The sequence below is a fragment of the Anabrus simplex genome, chromosome 6 (genome assembly GCF_040414725.1).
Source record: "Anabrus simplex isolate iqAnaSimp1 chromosome 6, ASM4041472v1, whole genome shotgun sequence".
Classification (NCBI taxonomy): Eukaryota; Metazoa; Arthropoda; class Insecta; order Orthoptera; family Tettigoniidae; genus Anabrus; species Anabrus simplex.
The window spans coordinates 147,831,139-147,846,574 of record NC_090270.1 but is presented as its reverse complement, the minus strand read 5'-3'; the positions used below and the strand labels follow the sequence as shown (position 1 = coordinate 147,846,574).

The window sequence follows — 15,436 nt, the reverse complement described above, 5'->3', positions numbered from 1 at the left end:
CCATTTTATAATGTAATCCTGCACTTTCCCATGTGACAACGAAAGAAAATTATTAGTGACTTCCTTAACGGTGCACACAAAGCACCCATTACCGCTACTGTATCCCTATTGTTTAAATAATTACTCCTCTTGTGCTGGTGCCACTATCTCCATCGCACTAGTGAATAGCACGGACACGTCTGCTCGTATCCTTTACTGTGTAATGGTCTACGTAATCATGATCTCCTCATTAATTACCGCAATGCACTTTCAAAGTGAATACTTAGCCAGGATTATCGTTCCACTGTTGCCTTATCTCATCATCTTAATTAATAAGCTAATTGTTCACCACATGATCCTATTCAATCCTATGAGAATAACACTCTTACCGTTTCCTTGTATCTGAATCTGAGTTTGTTTATGCAGTAAACAGGGAGATTGTAGAATGGAAGATGAGACTCAGTATGGAGTTAAAAACAATGCTGATATTTCTCTATTTCAACAACAGTTTTCGAGAGAAATAAACATTTGTTGTACATTTGAAGATTGTCAGTATTTAAATAGTTCATTCGAATATGCATTTATATCTGTCAATGAAGAGAATTTAAAGATCAAATGAAATAACATAACAAAAAAATAATCGGGCGAGTTGGCCGTGCGGTTAGAGGCGCGCGGCTGTAAACTTACATCCATGAAATAGTGGGTTCGAATCCCACTGTCGGCAGCCCTGAAGAAATTTTTTCGTGGTTTCCCATTTTCACACCAGGAAAATGATGGGCCTGCACCTTATTTAAGGCCATGGCCGCTTCCTTCCAACTCCTAGGCCTTTCCTATTCCATCGTCGCCATAAGACTTATCTATGTCGGTGTGACGTAAAGCCACCAGCAAGAAAAAGAAACACGAAGTACGAGGGCCATTCAGACACTTCCCCTATTTAAAGAAAAAGCATAGTTTCATAAAAACGTTATTGGCAGTCGATAAATCAATGCTGGAGCTATTTTCCGACATAATCACCACCAGCTTTAAAACACTTGTCACATCGTGGGCTCAACTTTTGTATGCCGGTGTCATAGAAGTCTGCCGCCTGGGAAACAAGCCAGCGTGTGACATTCGTCTTCAGCTCTTCGTCCGTGTGAAAATGCTGACAGGAGGACAGGGATTTCTTGAGGTGCAAGAAAAGATGAAAATCACTGGGAGCAAGATCAGCAAGACCTCACCATGATCAAACAACTTTCAGCCCAACTCCTGCCGAACAATTGCTGAGCACCGAGCCGTATGTGGGTGAACATTGTGATGGATCATCACAACACTTGCGCTGAGCATTCCACGTCTCTTGTTTTGAATGGCCCGTCACAATTTCCGTAGAGACTTTATCATAGACCGAACTTCGCAAACGGTGGGAGAAAGAATAAGAGCCGCCATTTCGAGCCACTGTTGCTGCGCTGCTGACACCAGGCGGTACTTGTCCGGCCGGTATATGATTGATACGTCCTAGATCTGTCTTGCATGCTCATATTTACTGGCTATATACGTTTACTTTACAAGAAAATAAGTAGGGAAACTTAATTTCTGGATGGGCTACGTATTTGGTAAAGAAATGAAGCAAGAAACTTTCTCGATCTACCTACTCTCAAGAAAGCTGGTGTTGACAAGTGTGCATACTATCGCACCATTGGTTTAGTATCTCACGCCTGCAAAATTTTAAACGTATTATTTAAAGAAGAATGGAAAGACGAGTTGAAACTGAGTTTGGAGAGGATCAATTTCGCTTCAGAAGAATTGTCCGAATACGTTAAGCAATCCTGACTTTACGTCTGATCTTAGAGGATCGAATTAAAAAGGATAATCCCACGTACGTGGCGTTTCGTAGATCTAGAAAAGGCAATTGATAATGTTGATTGGACCAAGCTATGTGAGATTATGAAGGTGATTGGGATCAGATACCGAAAACAAAGGATTATCTACATTATGTATAAAAATCAGTCTGCGGTGTTACCGCGGTTTGGTGGATCAGCAGAGGTGAAAGAAGGTGCCGGGGTGAATGGGTCTAACTACCAAAATCAAAGTTAATTTAAAACTGTAACTAGGTTATATTTTTCTTTTGCTCTCCTTTTTTTTAACAACAAGAAACAATGCAATAGGTACAAGTAGCAAAAATTAACTCTAGGAAAGATAAGATTTGTGGTATAAACAGAACTTGGGCTTCAAGCCCTCCCTTTACATTTTCTGAGCTCTCAGCTCACAAACACATATTTACCAAAGGGAAGAAAACCCCTAATACTTGGAGCACTTGCTCTCAACTTTTAAGCTCAAGCTTCCCAGAGGCTTTTTTATACACTGGAAAAGAGCTAACACGCTCTCAGTTTTTCACGCCTATACAATGCAATATTGGACTTTACCATTGATTGCCATCAAGGCACAACTTACAACAATGACACGGGGGTATCTTGTACCCTATCTACTGGGCCTTAGCAGGAAAGGAACAGGTTAAGTAAATGGCCCGGAATACCAAAAAGAATGGAGGCGTATACTTGCACTCCTAAATACACATTTTAAAACCTAAAAGGCACTAGGCCGATGAAACAGGGGCTATTCCCAAACTATGGAGGTGACTCGTATAAGGAAAAAATTTAAAACATTAAGGAAAAGAAGAAAATAGTTACCAAAACGTAGTCACCTCATAACTATATGAAGGGGATCTCGAGAGGGTAAATCACTCTCTATCCCCGAATTACAGTTACAAATTTACTTAAGTTTTTACATAAACTGGTAGAAATTTACATATTTGTGAAGATAAGTTACATTGTAAAAGTTTCGGACCTTTCCCGCGGGTTAAACTGCTGAGCTAGCAAGATATAAAGATGTTAAGCGGCCATTACCTTACTGAAGAACTGCTGCCTGATGGAAGAGGCGCTTCCCGCCTCCTGCTTCACGTCCATACACTAGGTTAGATGTTGATGAAGTGGCCGAGAGACAAGAATATCAGCAGTTTCCCTCGGGGAAGGTTCGAGACCTTTCATGAATAATTAAGACACACCCACAGGCTTTTATTGGCTACATTACACAGTTACACACAACATCGAAGAAGAAATACGGGATTGGCTGAAAATTAATTACAGAAATTATTGATTGGTTAACTTCAAAACTGGCGGAAAGAAAAGATTAATATTGCCAACCCACAAATGAAAGAACGAAATTTAGTAAGGACAAAAACTTATGAGTACAAAATTTCTTCAAGAAAGTTCCCCACTTCGCACCAGGGTGCATGATCACAATTTCTAGGCAGTGACATCTATGAGAGAATGTCCAAACTTCTTGATAAATATTAAACAAAAACACGTCGAAATTAACACAGTGACATCTTCAGAGGAAAGGATTAAGTGGATCCAGTTTTAAGTTCACTGTTTCTCCTGTAGAGGAGTACTTTAAGGCGGAAAATTCGAATGTGCGGCGTAGAGGTGTACCACTCGGTACAGTAAGAATCGAGGGCTTTGAAAAAGAAGCAGCAATCCAGAAAGGAGTGAGGCAGGCTGGAGTTTGTCCCCCCTCACCCCTCCTTTTCATTGTTTATATAGAACAGGCGATAAAGCAAATCAAAGAGGAATTTGGAAAGGGAATCACAATTCAAGGAGAGGGATCAAAACCCTATGATTTTGCTGATGATATTGTTATTTTATCTGAGACTGCAGAAGATCTGGAGAAATTGCCGAATGGTATGAGCACAGTCTTGGGGAAGAGGTACAGGATGAAAATAAATAAGTCCAAAACAAAGGTAATGGAGTGCACTCGAACGAAGTAGGTGATGCAGGAAGTATTAGATTAGGAAATGAAGTCTTAAAGGAAGTAGATGAATGTTGTTACTTGGGTAGTAAAATAACTAATGATGGCAGAAGTACGGAGGACATACAGACTAGCACAAGCAAGGAAGTCCTTCCCTGAGAAAAGAAATGTGCTCACTTCGAACACTGATTTAGAAATTAGAAAGGTGTTTTTAAGACTTTCTTCTGGAGCATGGCATTATATAGAAGTGAAACATGGACAATAACTAGCTCAGAAATAAAAATAAAAGCTTCTGAAATGTGGTGTTACAGAAGAATGATGAAGGTGAGATGGATAGATCAAATCACGAATGGAGAGGTACTGAATCGAACTGGTAACAGGAAATCGATTTAGTTAGATTTGACGAGAGGAAGGTATAGAATGATAGGATACATCTTAAGACACACAGGACTAGTTCAATTTGTTTTTGAAGGAAGTGTGAGTGGTAAGAACGGTAGGGTAGACCAAGGTATGAATATGACAAGCAGATTAGAGCAGATGTACGATGCAGAAGTTAGGTAGCAATGAAAAACGCATCCGGGAGATAGTGGGTTCGAACCCCACTGTCGGCAGCCCTGAAGATGGTTTTCCGTGGTTTTCCATTTTCACACCAGGTAAATGCTGGGGCTGTACCTTAATTAAGGCCACGGTCGCTTCCTTCTCATTCCCAGGCCATTCCTCTCCCATCGTCGCCATAAGACCTATCCGTGTCGGTGCGACATAAAGCAACTAGCGAAACAGAAATGAAAAAGGTACAGGATAGGGTGGTACGGAGAAATGCATTAAACCAGTCTATGGACTGATGAGTCAAACAACAACAACAGCATGTCACAACTTTCTATCATGTTAGCCCAAAAGTAGGAAAATATAGGTAACGATCTATAAAAACAGTTATATTTCCCAGGGAAAAGTATAAAAGGAAAATAAAAAATGTTAATTATCTGCCAAAATACATCAAACCTACAGTATACATCAAATTTCTGCTGTCTCAGATGAAATAACAATTGCATCGGCAAATCTCCGGGTTTTGATTTCCTCTCCTTGGATTTTAACTACATTTGAACATAATTTTCTTTTCACTTGTATCGCGTTAGTCGCTGACTACTTCGTTTACTTACAAGAAGCTTGTACATGGCTGACTGTCAGAATAGATAACAGAACGGGGGGGGGGGGGAATATGTCCGCGCATGCGCGAACCAGCCTACGTTGAGGCCACTGTATGTGACGATTCAGTTGTGTGAGGACAGCGCCGACGACTGAGTGCTTTGGAGCACTGGAATGCTGCGTGTGAACTGACGGAACAGTGCAGCTGATCGACGTGAGACCGTGTGTGAGTGTGAACTCTTGACCACGTACAGACTTTGTGACTGTGTTGCGTGAGCGGAAACTGTTAAGTGTGCGGCCGCTAAAGTTGTTCAGTGAATTTATGCGCAAACTACCCTAGGGTACAAGCGTTAGTGTACAGTGCGTGTCTATATGAACAGTGCAGTGTTACTGAGACTGAAATACTCGTGTGCCTGTGTGTAAGTAATGAAATGAAGTGGCGTATGGCTTTTAGTGCCGGGAGTGTACGAGAACAATATCGCCTCGCCAGATGCAGGTCTTTGGATTTGACTCCCGTAGGCGACCTGCGCGTCGTGATGAGGATGAAATGATGATGAAGACGACACATACAATCACCCCGTGACAGCGCAATTAACCAATGATGAACAAGAATCGAACCCGGCCCTGGTGACCAAAGGACAGCACGCAAATCATTTAGCCATGGAGCCGGACCGTGTGCAAGTGATTATTACAGTTAATTAATAATTAGAGTAAATGCTGCCAACCGTGTATTTATTTACCTACCACCCCGTCATCACGTCACAATATTGTCACTCATTTCCACTAAACGATATTTCAGTTGCAATGGTACAAAAATTGACGCGCTAGCGCAGATACACCTGCTACTGTAAAATTACATGATAGTACTTTTTCAAACTGGAGTGAGACAAACTAAAAGAAAATATTACGTTCTATTTCCTCAGAAGTGGACCACAAATGTTCAAATAATGATGTTAATTTTTCCTTCATTTTCCAATGAACCCATAAACAGAAAGAAATATTGTCGCATAACTAGGAACATATAACAGTTACACGTAATAATTTTCATCATCGGTTCCATATTGAATAGAAGATATATAAAAATTCTTAAAATTAATTTACAAGTATATTGTCCACCTGTTCAATACAAAGTTGTTACCATTTTACTCAGTTCCGGAATTGAAACGACAACCAATACTAATTTTCGATCAAATCTGGACTTATTTCTGTTCAAATAAGCATTCATTATTACAAAAATACTCACGAACATTCTAAATATTAAGTATTATAACTGTAGAATGTCTTTTATCTCATTAATTTCTTTATGTAGCCTACTACATTCTTTCTTAATCTATTTGCCCTCCAGGGTTGGTTTTCCCCTCGGACTTAGCGACCGATCCCACCTCTACCGCCTCAAGGGCAGTGTCCTGGAGCGTAAGACTTTGGGATGGTAATACAACTGGGGAGAAGGACGAGAACATCGCGTGGGCCTTTCACTTGCTATGCTGAAGATGGGCCTTGTGGGGGAAATGGGAATATCAGAAGGGATGGACAAGGAAGAGGGAAAGAAGCGGCCGTGGCTTTAAGTTAGGTACCATCCCGGCATTTTCCTGGAGAAGAACCACGGAAAACCACTTCGAGGATGACTGAGGTGGGAATCGAACCCATCTCTACTCAGTTGACCTCCAGAGTATGAGTGGACCCCTTTCGAACCTTGGTACCACTTTCCAAATTTCGTGGCCGACCTCGAGCCTCCTGGGGGTGGCAGCTAATTACACTAACCACTACACCACACAGGCGGTCTTCTTTATGTATTACTGTTTTATACATATACATGTGTGTGTCTTTCTTCTTTGTACTCTCAAGCTGAAGATGACCTCAAGGTCGAAACATGTCCTTTCATATGTTTTAGACAGACCATTTTAAATGGTAACTTTTTAATGAACAGGTGGACAATATAATTGTAAATTCGTTTTAATTTTTATTTATACATCATATAATAGGATAAACGAAACACAATCAGTGTGGGGAAGAGGGCAACAGAAAGAGGGGACGCAGGTAAATACGAACATGCAAAAGGACAAAGACAGTCTCCATATCTTCATACACTACTGTCTTACATACAGGGTGTATCAGTGATAATGTTTCAAACTTTCAGGAATGATGCAGAATGGTAAGTGGATCAATTTGAGATAAAGAACGATATTCCAGAAAGGATTGAGTCAAATGTTAAGCAAAATTCTACTCATTTAAGTCCGTTTACCTGCAGAAGTTTCACAAGCTGCTTCATTTAGGACAAATGTTCGAAATGGCGTCTCCCTGCGTCAATGCAGGCATGCCATCGCCGCACAAAGTTATGCCATACCCGTTCAAATATCTTCTAATAGCGGCGCAAGCAACGAGAATTCTTGCCAATAGATCCTCTTCAGTCTCGACAGATGTCTCATACTCAAGGCTTTTCACATGGCCCCACAAGAAGAAATCAAGTGGGGTGAGTTCAGATAAACGAGCGGGCCACGAAACAGGACCTCCTCTTCCTATCCACTTTGCAGGGAATGTCTGATCCAGGAGTTCACAAACCCTCAGTCCAAAGTGAGGTGGGGCTCCATTATGTTGAACGAAAGACAAGTGGGATGTGTTCCAGGAATGTTGTGGGTAGTACATCTCTGAGAACCACTGTGTACACTGCTGCTGTTAAGAACGGATGGACGTTAAAGAAATTGGATTATTAATAACTTTTTACTCGAATGTTTCCGGACTACGGTTTCTTATCTAAAACTGATCCATTTGCCTTCCTCCATCATCCCTGACAGTTTGAAAAATAATCACGGATACACCTGTATTTTCTGGGGAAAAGAAAAGAAAACGCATATGGGCTCTCCACCGATTAATCTCAGTTCTTCTAAATTCATCCCACAGTCCCCCTACGAGCTTTCTTCACCTTCCCAGTTTCATCAAGTACGGTGAACACATTCCTGAGAATCGAAGCTGGGACCAAAAGGCTAACTATTGCAAGATCCTCTCGCTCCTCTCACTGCCATTCCTAACTACGGAAGTTACAGTCACACTGTTCAAGCTACAATGGTCTGATTTACTGCTAATTGTTGCCTAAAGAGCGAGTATTATCTTTAGGAGATACAATCACTGGGCTATTCACTTATCTCCATGGGCGCACTTCCCTACAGTTTGCATTTCACGAATTACACAATGTGGTACAGGCATCTAATTACTATCAATGTTCTGTTCATTTGGAAAGGTACGTCACTGAAGTGTAATATTGTTAGAATATCAGACATTAAATATGCTACTACACCAGTGAGCGAAGAGACTGATACGTGGAAAATAGAGAATATTCAACATATCATACTTCTTCATTCTAGATTGTAATTAATTTCAGTGCTGAGTCTGCAAGCATCGTAATATTCAGGTGAGTATAAAAACGCGGTTGCTCATATCAGCCATATTAAAATAGATCCTTTATGTGGTGAGCATCTACTCGTCCATGAAAACATCCACAGACACACAAATTAAGGAATAAACTCGCAAAGATGGAACACCTGTGTGATGAGCCCAATTTAGAAGCTATTGTGAACAATAAGGTATTTCAAACTCTCCTCACCTTTGTATGTTCATTTTCTGTAACCATGAAAGCAAATGACATTTTTTAAATGACAATACCACTCCAAGATCCTCACATCTTGGATACTCTCCTTTTGTTAGTGTTAGGGTCAGCTCTTCATTTCTATTTTGTGACTTTTCCTGGTCAACAGTAACTTTTCTACAAACCCTGACTATTAGAAATTTTCAAGTGAGATACGCTTTTATGAGCATGGAAATGCAGTTAATAATATGTTCGTAAGGCAGTATGATTGTAAATCGATGTAGGAACCCTAACTGAGTGAGTTCGTTGATGGTACCAAATATGTACTGTATAAGAACGAAGTCGTCTCCGTAAAAATCCATGAAGGTTCTTGGAGGACTGTAAAGCAAAGGTATCCACTATCCGTAACCTCGGCTCTAAGTGGTATGGAGAAGTTCTATGTCCGGCTAATTTTGTCAACCAGGGAGTAACCTGCTGCAAGCGACATGTCACTTACCTAAGCACAATTAAGTTATCTTTGTGGTGGTGGTGGTGGTGGTGGTGGTGGTGGTGGTGGTGGTGGCGGCGGCGGTAGCGGCGGTAGTGGCGGCGGCACTGGTTGCGGTGATTATGTAGGCCTTTGCCTTCCAATCCTCCAAGGGCCTAGTGGCCTCTATCGAGATGACCTTGTAATAATACTGGACTGCATAACTATTCGGAATTATTCCGCTCTTCTTATTTTTATTAAGATTTTCCCCACTTCTTTATGGAATCGATATTTCCATCCTTCTTTTTGCTCAATTTAAAGCTTTCTCTTTCATTCAGCCCCTTCCTCTCAGATACTTCAGCTATTTCAGCTGCTCACCTTATCTTGGGTCTGCCAATCATTCTTCTTCCTGGCACTTCCAGCCGAGGATACTCTCTTTCACCCGAACCACCTCAGTCTACCTTCAGGTTCTACAGAATCGTTCGGTAACGTGCAGTAATTCGTTCATTGTCACTGCCTCTCAGCTATAGAATTACCTTAAAAGTGCCTGGTGTATTCCTTTTTCGGTGAGAAAGATGTTGATCCAAACTATGGCATTTTCTATTTTGTATTACGGCGTTGTTATTTACAGCGCTATCTCAGAGAAATATAATACCCAAGTCCAGCGAGTCCAGAATGTCTGTGTTCGTATCGTCTTCAGTATTCGTAAAGACTGCTATGTAATATTTTACTGCAAAGCCGCAGAATGGTTGAAACTCAGGGATAGACGATCATACTCAGCTGCTTGCTTAGTGCTGAGAATTGTAAAATCTAATGCTCCCTCATATTTTACCAAGTCCTTTATTCAGATGAGTCAAGTGCATGATCGGGACAATACGTTTACAGCTGACACCCTTCAGGTTCCAGAGCATCGTACGATAAAGTGCAATAAGTCGTTCATTGTCACTGCCTCTCAATTGTACAATGACTTTAAATGATATGGAATACAGAAAAGTAGTGTTGAAACTCAGAAAAAATGTCTTAAATACCACTACCTTTCCAGTCATTAAGCCATATAAGTGAGTTTTCACCAAGTTAATTAAATAGTACGAAATATCATAATCTCCTAGACACATTTTAGATGTTCAGTTTTATTCTTAATTCATCCTCGGCATTAAAATGTATCTTAAGTTTTTCTTATGTATTCTCTTCCTTTTCTTTAATGGTAAAAGATATTGTAATCTCCTAGATGTTTAGTCTTTAATCTTGTTTTTTATCCTCAATAAGAAAATGTACATTACGCTATTTTATGTATTCTTTTATTAGATTTTGTATATTAACTGATACATTTACGTTAACGTGGCAGTTAGTTACAGCCAAAGGGACCTCTGGTCCTACTTGTAATTAACTTTAAATAAATATATTTCTATTCTATTTTTACTTTCCATAATTTTTCTTCCTAATGGCCCTATCTTACAGTTCCTCTATTAATCCCATTCGTTATTCTGCTCTTCGCATTTCACTCACTTCCAATTTCCTTTTCTGAATCTTGAGAAAAGTTAATATCTCAACGTTATTCTAGCATATCTTTAAAATTAACGTTGTTATAATGTAAAAAAGAACCTTCAGTATTCTTTATTTCTCATTATACTTAACGGGTACAACGTATTTATCGCATTTTGTAGAACGGAATGATGTAGGACAATTGTAAATAAGTAAGCTGGCTCCCTGGAAATCAATGTGTCGTTACAGTATTTGTCTGCCGGAAGAGCAAAGTAAGTGGAGTGGAAGAAATAAGCATTTCCAAGTTATCTCTCCCTCTGTTTAACTTCACACTAATATTGGTTGGTTTTGAATGTTATTGAGATTGGAAAGATTTATGAATGCGAATGGAGTGGCCATGGCCTTAAGTTACAGCCCTGGTATTTGCCTGGTGCCAAAATGCGAAACCATGCAAAATCATCGGCAAGACTGCCAATGGTATGTTCGAACCCACCATTTCTCGAATGTAAACGTACACCTAAACGATCCGTACCGTACAGTCAACTCAATCGCAAACGGATTTTACAAATCTGCAAATAAACATTAAAGTAATACAATAATTTAAATTACAGAGTATATAATGTCAGTTACAAAAATGAGTAACAGAAATTCGACTTAAGGAAAAAGAAATGACGCCATTCACTTATGAACTTTGACTATGAGGTAGCGAAAATTCAACTAACTGAAATGCACCTTTCTGATGTATTTACAGTGTTCCTTCATTCTTCAGTGTGAGCTTCGTGGCATAAATACATTGGAATTATAGAAAGTCAACTTGAAGGGAGATAAATATACGTAATTTAATACGACGTTTATTCAGGAAGTGTAACTATGAGTGTGGAGATTTGCAAGTTGAAGAAAACATTTACGTAGTTGGACTGTAGATAGCGATACTTCCATGGCTGGTGGTGAACATTAAAAAAATCACTTTTATTCTTGCACGTTGCAGAAGTAGCATCTTTGATACGCATTTGAATAAATGTGTTAGTAACAAAAGATATGTATTAGTGTTCCCTCGTATACTCCAACATAACGAGCAATCAAAAATTCAAGTAATGTAGGTGCGTCTTACGGAGGAATTATTGTGCCTCTTCATTCTGTATTTTGTTGTTAAAAGTCTAATCCGGTATTAAAGGTTATCTAATAAAGTACTGAATGGTGTCTAGAATACGTTACTTGTTAAGAAATTATTTGTGTAACGCTCTATGTCTGACTGTCAAGTATCATTACGCCTTTATTTTCTGCTTTCAGGTTTGCTGATGCTCATTGGCCTGGTGATGTATATCTCCATCTTCAAGGCGGAGATCGGCAGCAAGCTACGTCCGCGATCCCAGTTGCAGCCCCCTATGTTCATCTACCGCTATGGGTTCAGCTTCCTTTTGGTGGTGTCCGGATTCATGGCATCGGAAATTGCTGGCACTTGCGCAATCTTCCTCTACATCTACTGGCATCAAAAGGAGTGGATGCGGAAGAGGCACGAACAGCATCTACATCGACGGAAATTGTCCTCGCCATCCATCATTCTGACTGGAGACCACCCCGTGTTTCCGTGTCGTCGACACCCTTATTATGCTCAACAACATTATAGCAGACCTCCACCACCACATGTGGCAAGAACTTGTAGTTATATATCGCCCACGATACATCAGCGAAGGTTCTACCTCGACAGTGGTGGAGGAGGACCTTCAGGAATTGATAACGGTGAAGGCCACGAAATTTCCCCTTGCCATAGCCGTTCGCACCAAAATCTTCCAGCCGTATCCGGAATGTGTGTGAGTGATTCTATGAGAGATATTAGTGTTTCAGCGTCATATTACAGCTTCCCTCCCACGGCAGGACCAGGATATCATCATTACTATCATCATAGGGACGAAGAATGTCAAGCACCTCCACCCCCTCATCACCATCGGGAAATGTCGACGTCAAGGTCATCCTTCTTCCCACGAGACGCCACGACAAATACGGTGTCCACTACAGCAGACATCAATTCGTGTGAAGGAGGTGAACCTGAGGTAGAAGAGGAGGAAGATGATTATTCACCATCAATGCATCATGAACATGAGTTTGTAACGTTTGATCTTGATGAAAATTCGGAAGTTCCACCAGCACCTCCTGCAAGAGCAATGCCAGGCTCTGAAGAACAGCGACGTAAGGAATTCAACATAGAAACGCTTAGAAGAACAACTCCGGTATAATAGAATATTAACTACGAATTTTCTTCCCTTCGAAATGGAGTCACAAATTACTGTCTAATTTAGGTTGATAATGTAAAAATCAAGTCTGAAGGCCTCAAAATGTGAAGAATGTCTAAAGATCGCATTTTCATGATAGCCACTAAACTGGAAGGAAAATATAAATTTTATCTTGTTCAAAGTTGTACAAAATATATTTACAAGAGTCAAAGTTCAAATTCACAGCGTAAAGATGTTAAGGAATGATGTCAAATTTTATATTATACTCGATATGTGAATTTATTGTTCTACACATTATCATCCACAGTGAAAGGGGTAATATTGTGTTCTAATAGAGGTAGATTATAACATAAAAGACACGCTTCTTTACTTTACTGCAATCCACTCCTCAATTACTCCAGATAAATTATTAACAGCAAGGCATTGGAATCATTTTTCCAGCAGTGTCACAATACATTTAGGGCAGCTAGTATTTGGCATCGCATTGATTGGTAATGATCTTTCATCACACAAATACAAACATTATTATTTTTATTTAATATGTAACGTTGATTCAGAGTCAACATGTTTTTCTAATTATTTTGATTTTGTCGTAACTTCAATAATTTCCTCATATGCTCAGAATAATATCTATCATTTTAGAATATTTTTCATCTTTGAAGTAATTTAATTTTTGAATGTTTGAATATTATTTCCGAAATAGTCTTCGGTGTTTCTATGTAAATGTTATCTCAGGAAATGAGGATTGATATCATTAAAGTGGATTCAAGGATGAAATAACACCTGTGAACGACGAGATAGTGTTTCTCTCAAAAAGTGCTTTTACCTCAAATATTTCTTAATTCCATAGGTTATAAATACTTCAACAATGAAAGAAATCAATTATTTATTCACCATATGAATTATTAAAATTTGAAAATTGTAGTGGAAGTAACAAAAGTCAAGTCAATTACATTTTATTTGTAATTTAGCATACGGTAGTACAGAAATCATGCATATTAGATTATCTACATACGTTTTCAGTGAAAGCAGATCCCTATATATGCATTATCTTGCATAAAAATTCATCAATGATGATAGGCTCTGGCTCATATTTTTCAAAACTAACATCCAATCACCTAGTTCAATGACAAATATTGCCTTGTTACTCAGTTTTTCCTCGACTCTCCCGTACATTACCACACCTACAAGTCTAAAACAGGCAATATTTGCATTAATAAAATTAATCGTTTATGTTCTGTTCCCTATGTGATTATTAACTTTATAAAATCTAAATTTATTAATCAATACATCGCATTTATTATCAATAATAATCCGTAGGTTGCTGAGGCAGACACTGTCATAAAGTATTCGTTTTCCATTTCAATCCTCCTTATTCATCTTAAAACCTAAGGCGTATGCCGTTCTTTAAGCAGATAATTCGGTAGTTAATAAAAGCGATAAATAACATCCGAATGATCTCCATATATTTTAAATAATTTGAATGGTAAATAATTGAGTGACAGTCTTGATATAAATCAGGTTCTTGTATCTCCATTTACTTCATTCTATTCTCTTGTATGTTAAAACTAACTCCGGGTGATTTTAAGTTAATAAAAGTATATAAATAACACCCTATGTATAGAATGTAATTGACTTGGTAATAAACAATCAAAGTGGCTGTTTTAAAACATTGCAAAGACATCATAGTTGACAATCTCTAATTAAGAACCTAATTCAAAATCTGATGAAATGTCAAATTAATTGATCCGTAAGAACGTTAGAGCATATAATACTTCAAGTATATAGATACGATCTCTTAAATGCTGGGAAAGTTAACTTAATTACTTGATAAGAGCTACATACTGCCTGAAAAAATTTTGTACTCGAACATTGTTATGGCCATTAACAATGAAGATATGAAATAAACAAAATGTTCTAATTTCCCACAAAGTGAAACAAGTGTTAATTTTTGTATTAATCCACGGGGGAACTGTAGTGCACCTCAACTAATTTATGAAACATATCTAATACTAATTTCCCTTATTTTTACTGTAAAAATGTGTTTATTGAATTGTGAATCAGCAACATTCATGTGAAGAAATGGCTATTTCAGGGCACCACTTTTTGTTAATGCAGTACATCACATACCTCAATATATTGTCTCGAACGTTTACATTAAATAATATCAAAAGACATTTGTAGAGACTTAAAATACGTCGGTCTAAACTCATATATTGCCCTGAGTTTGTTATGAAGTGAACTGTTATACTGCTGATTAACTGAAATACTGTATATCAACTACGGCTCACAAACAAAATCATTCATTGTGAGAAAAAGATTTTCGGATGAATAAACTTGTAAATAATCAATTTTTGAAGGAGAAATGTTATTGTGAATTTATGTTTATCCTAAATAAAAATCATATAAATATCAATCAATATAATACAGAGGTTTAACCTTCAATAAAATAAAACTAATTTGTAGAAGTTTATCTTGTAATATCATAAAGATTTTCGTCTTTGTAATCAAAATTAGTCATGCTGCATGAAGAATTGCTCTACTGGCCATGCTGTTCGGTATTCATTTCCTGCCACGAAAATGAGCATTAATCCTTAGAGACTTGAGGTTTTGAAATATATATTGGAAACTAACAAAATGCTTCATATACGTATGTCAGAGAATAACTGATATCTAGTTAGCGTTTTTCCTCTATGTTATTGGAAACGGTCAAAAGTTAACTACGAAGTTTTGTCCTTACAGATGTGACGATTCGAAATGTCAATATATTGGATA

General features: G+C 38.5%; 1 protein-coding gene across 1 annotated transcript in view; it reads left to right on the top strand.

Annotated features, from left to right (window-relative positions):
* The window catches only part of stg1 (stargazin-like protein), a 171,097-nt gene extending 156,116 nt beyond the window's left edge, over window positions 1-14,981 (top strand). The window contains exon 5 of the mRNA XM_068228247.1: window positions 11,721-14,981. Within this exon, the coding sequence (XP_068084348.1) occupies window positions 11,721-12,664 (944 nt within the window). The 3' untranslated portion in view covers window positions 12,665-14,981. The remainder of the gene's footprint in view (window positions 1-11,720) is intronic.
* The last annotated feature ends 455 nt before the right edge of the window (window positions 14,982-15,436 follow it).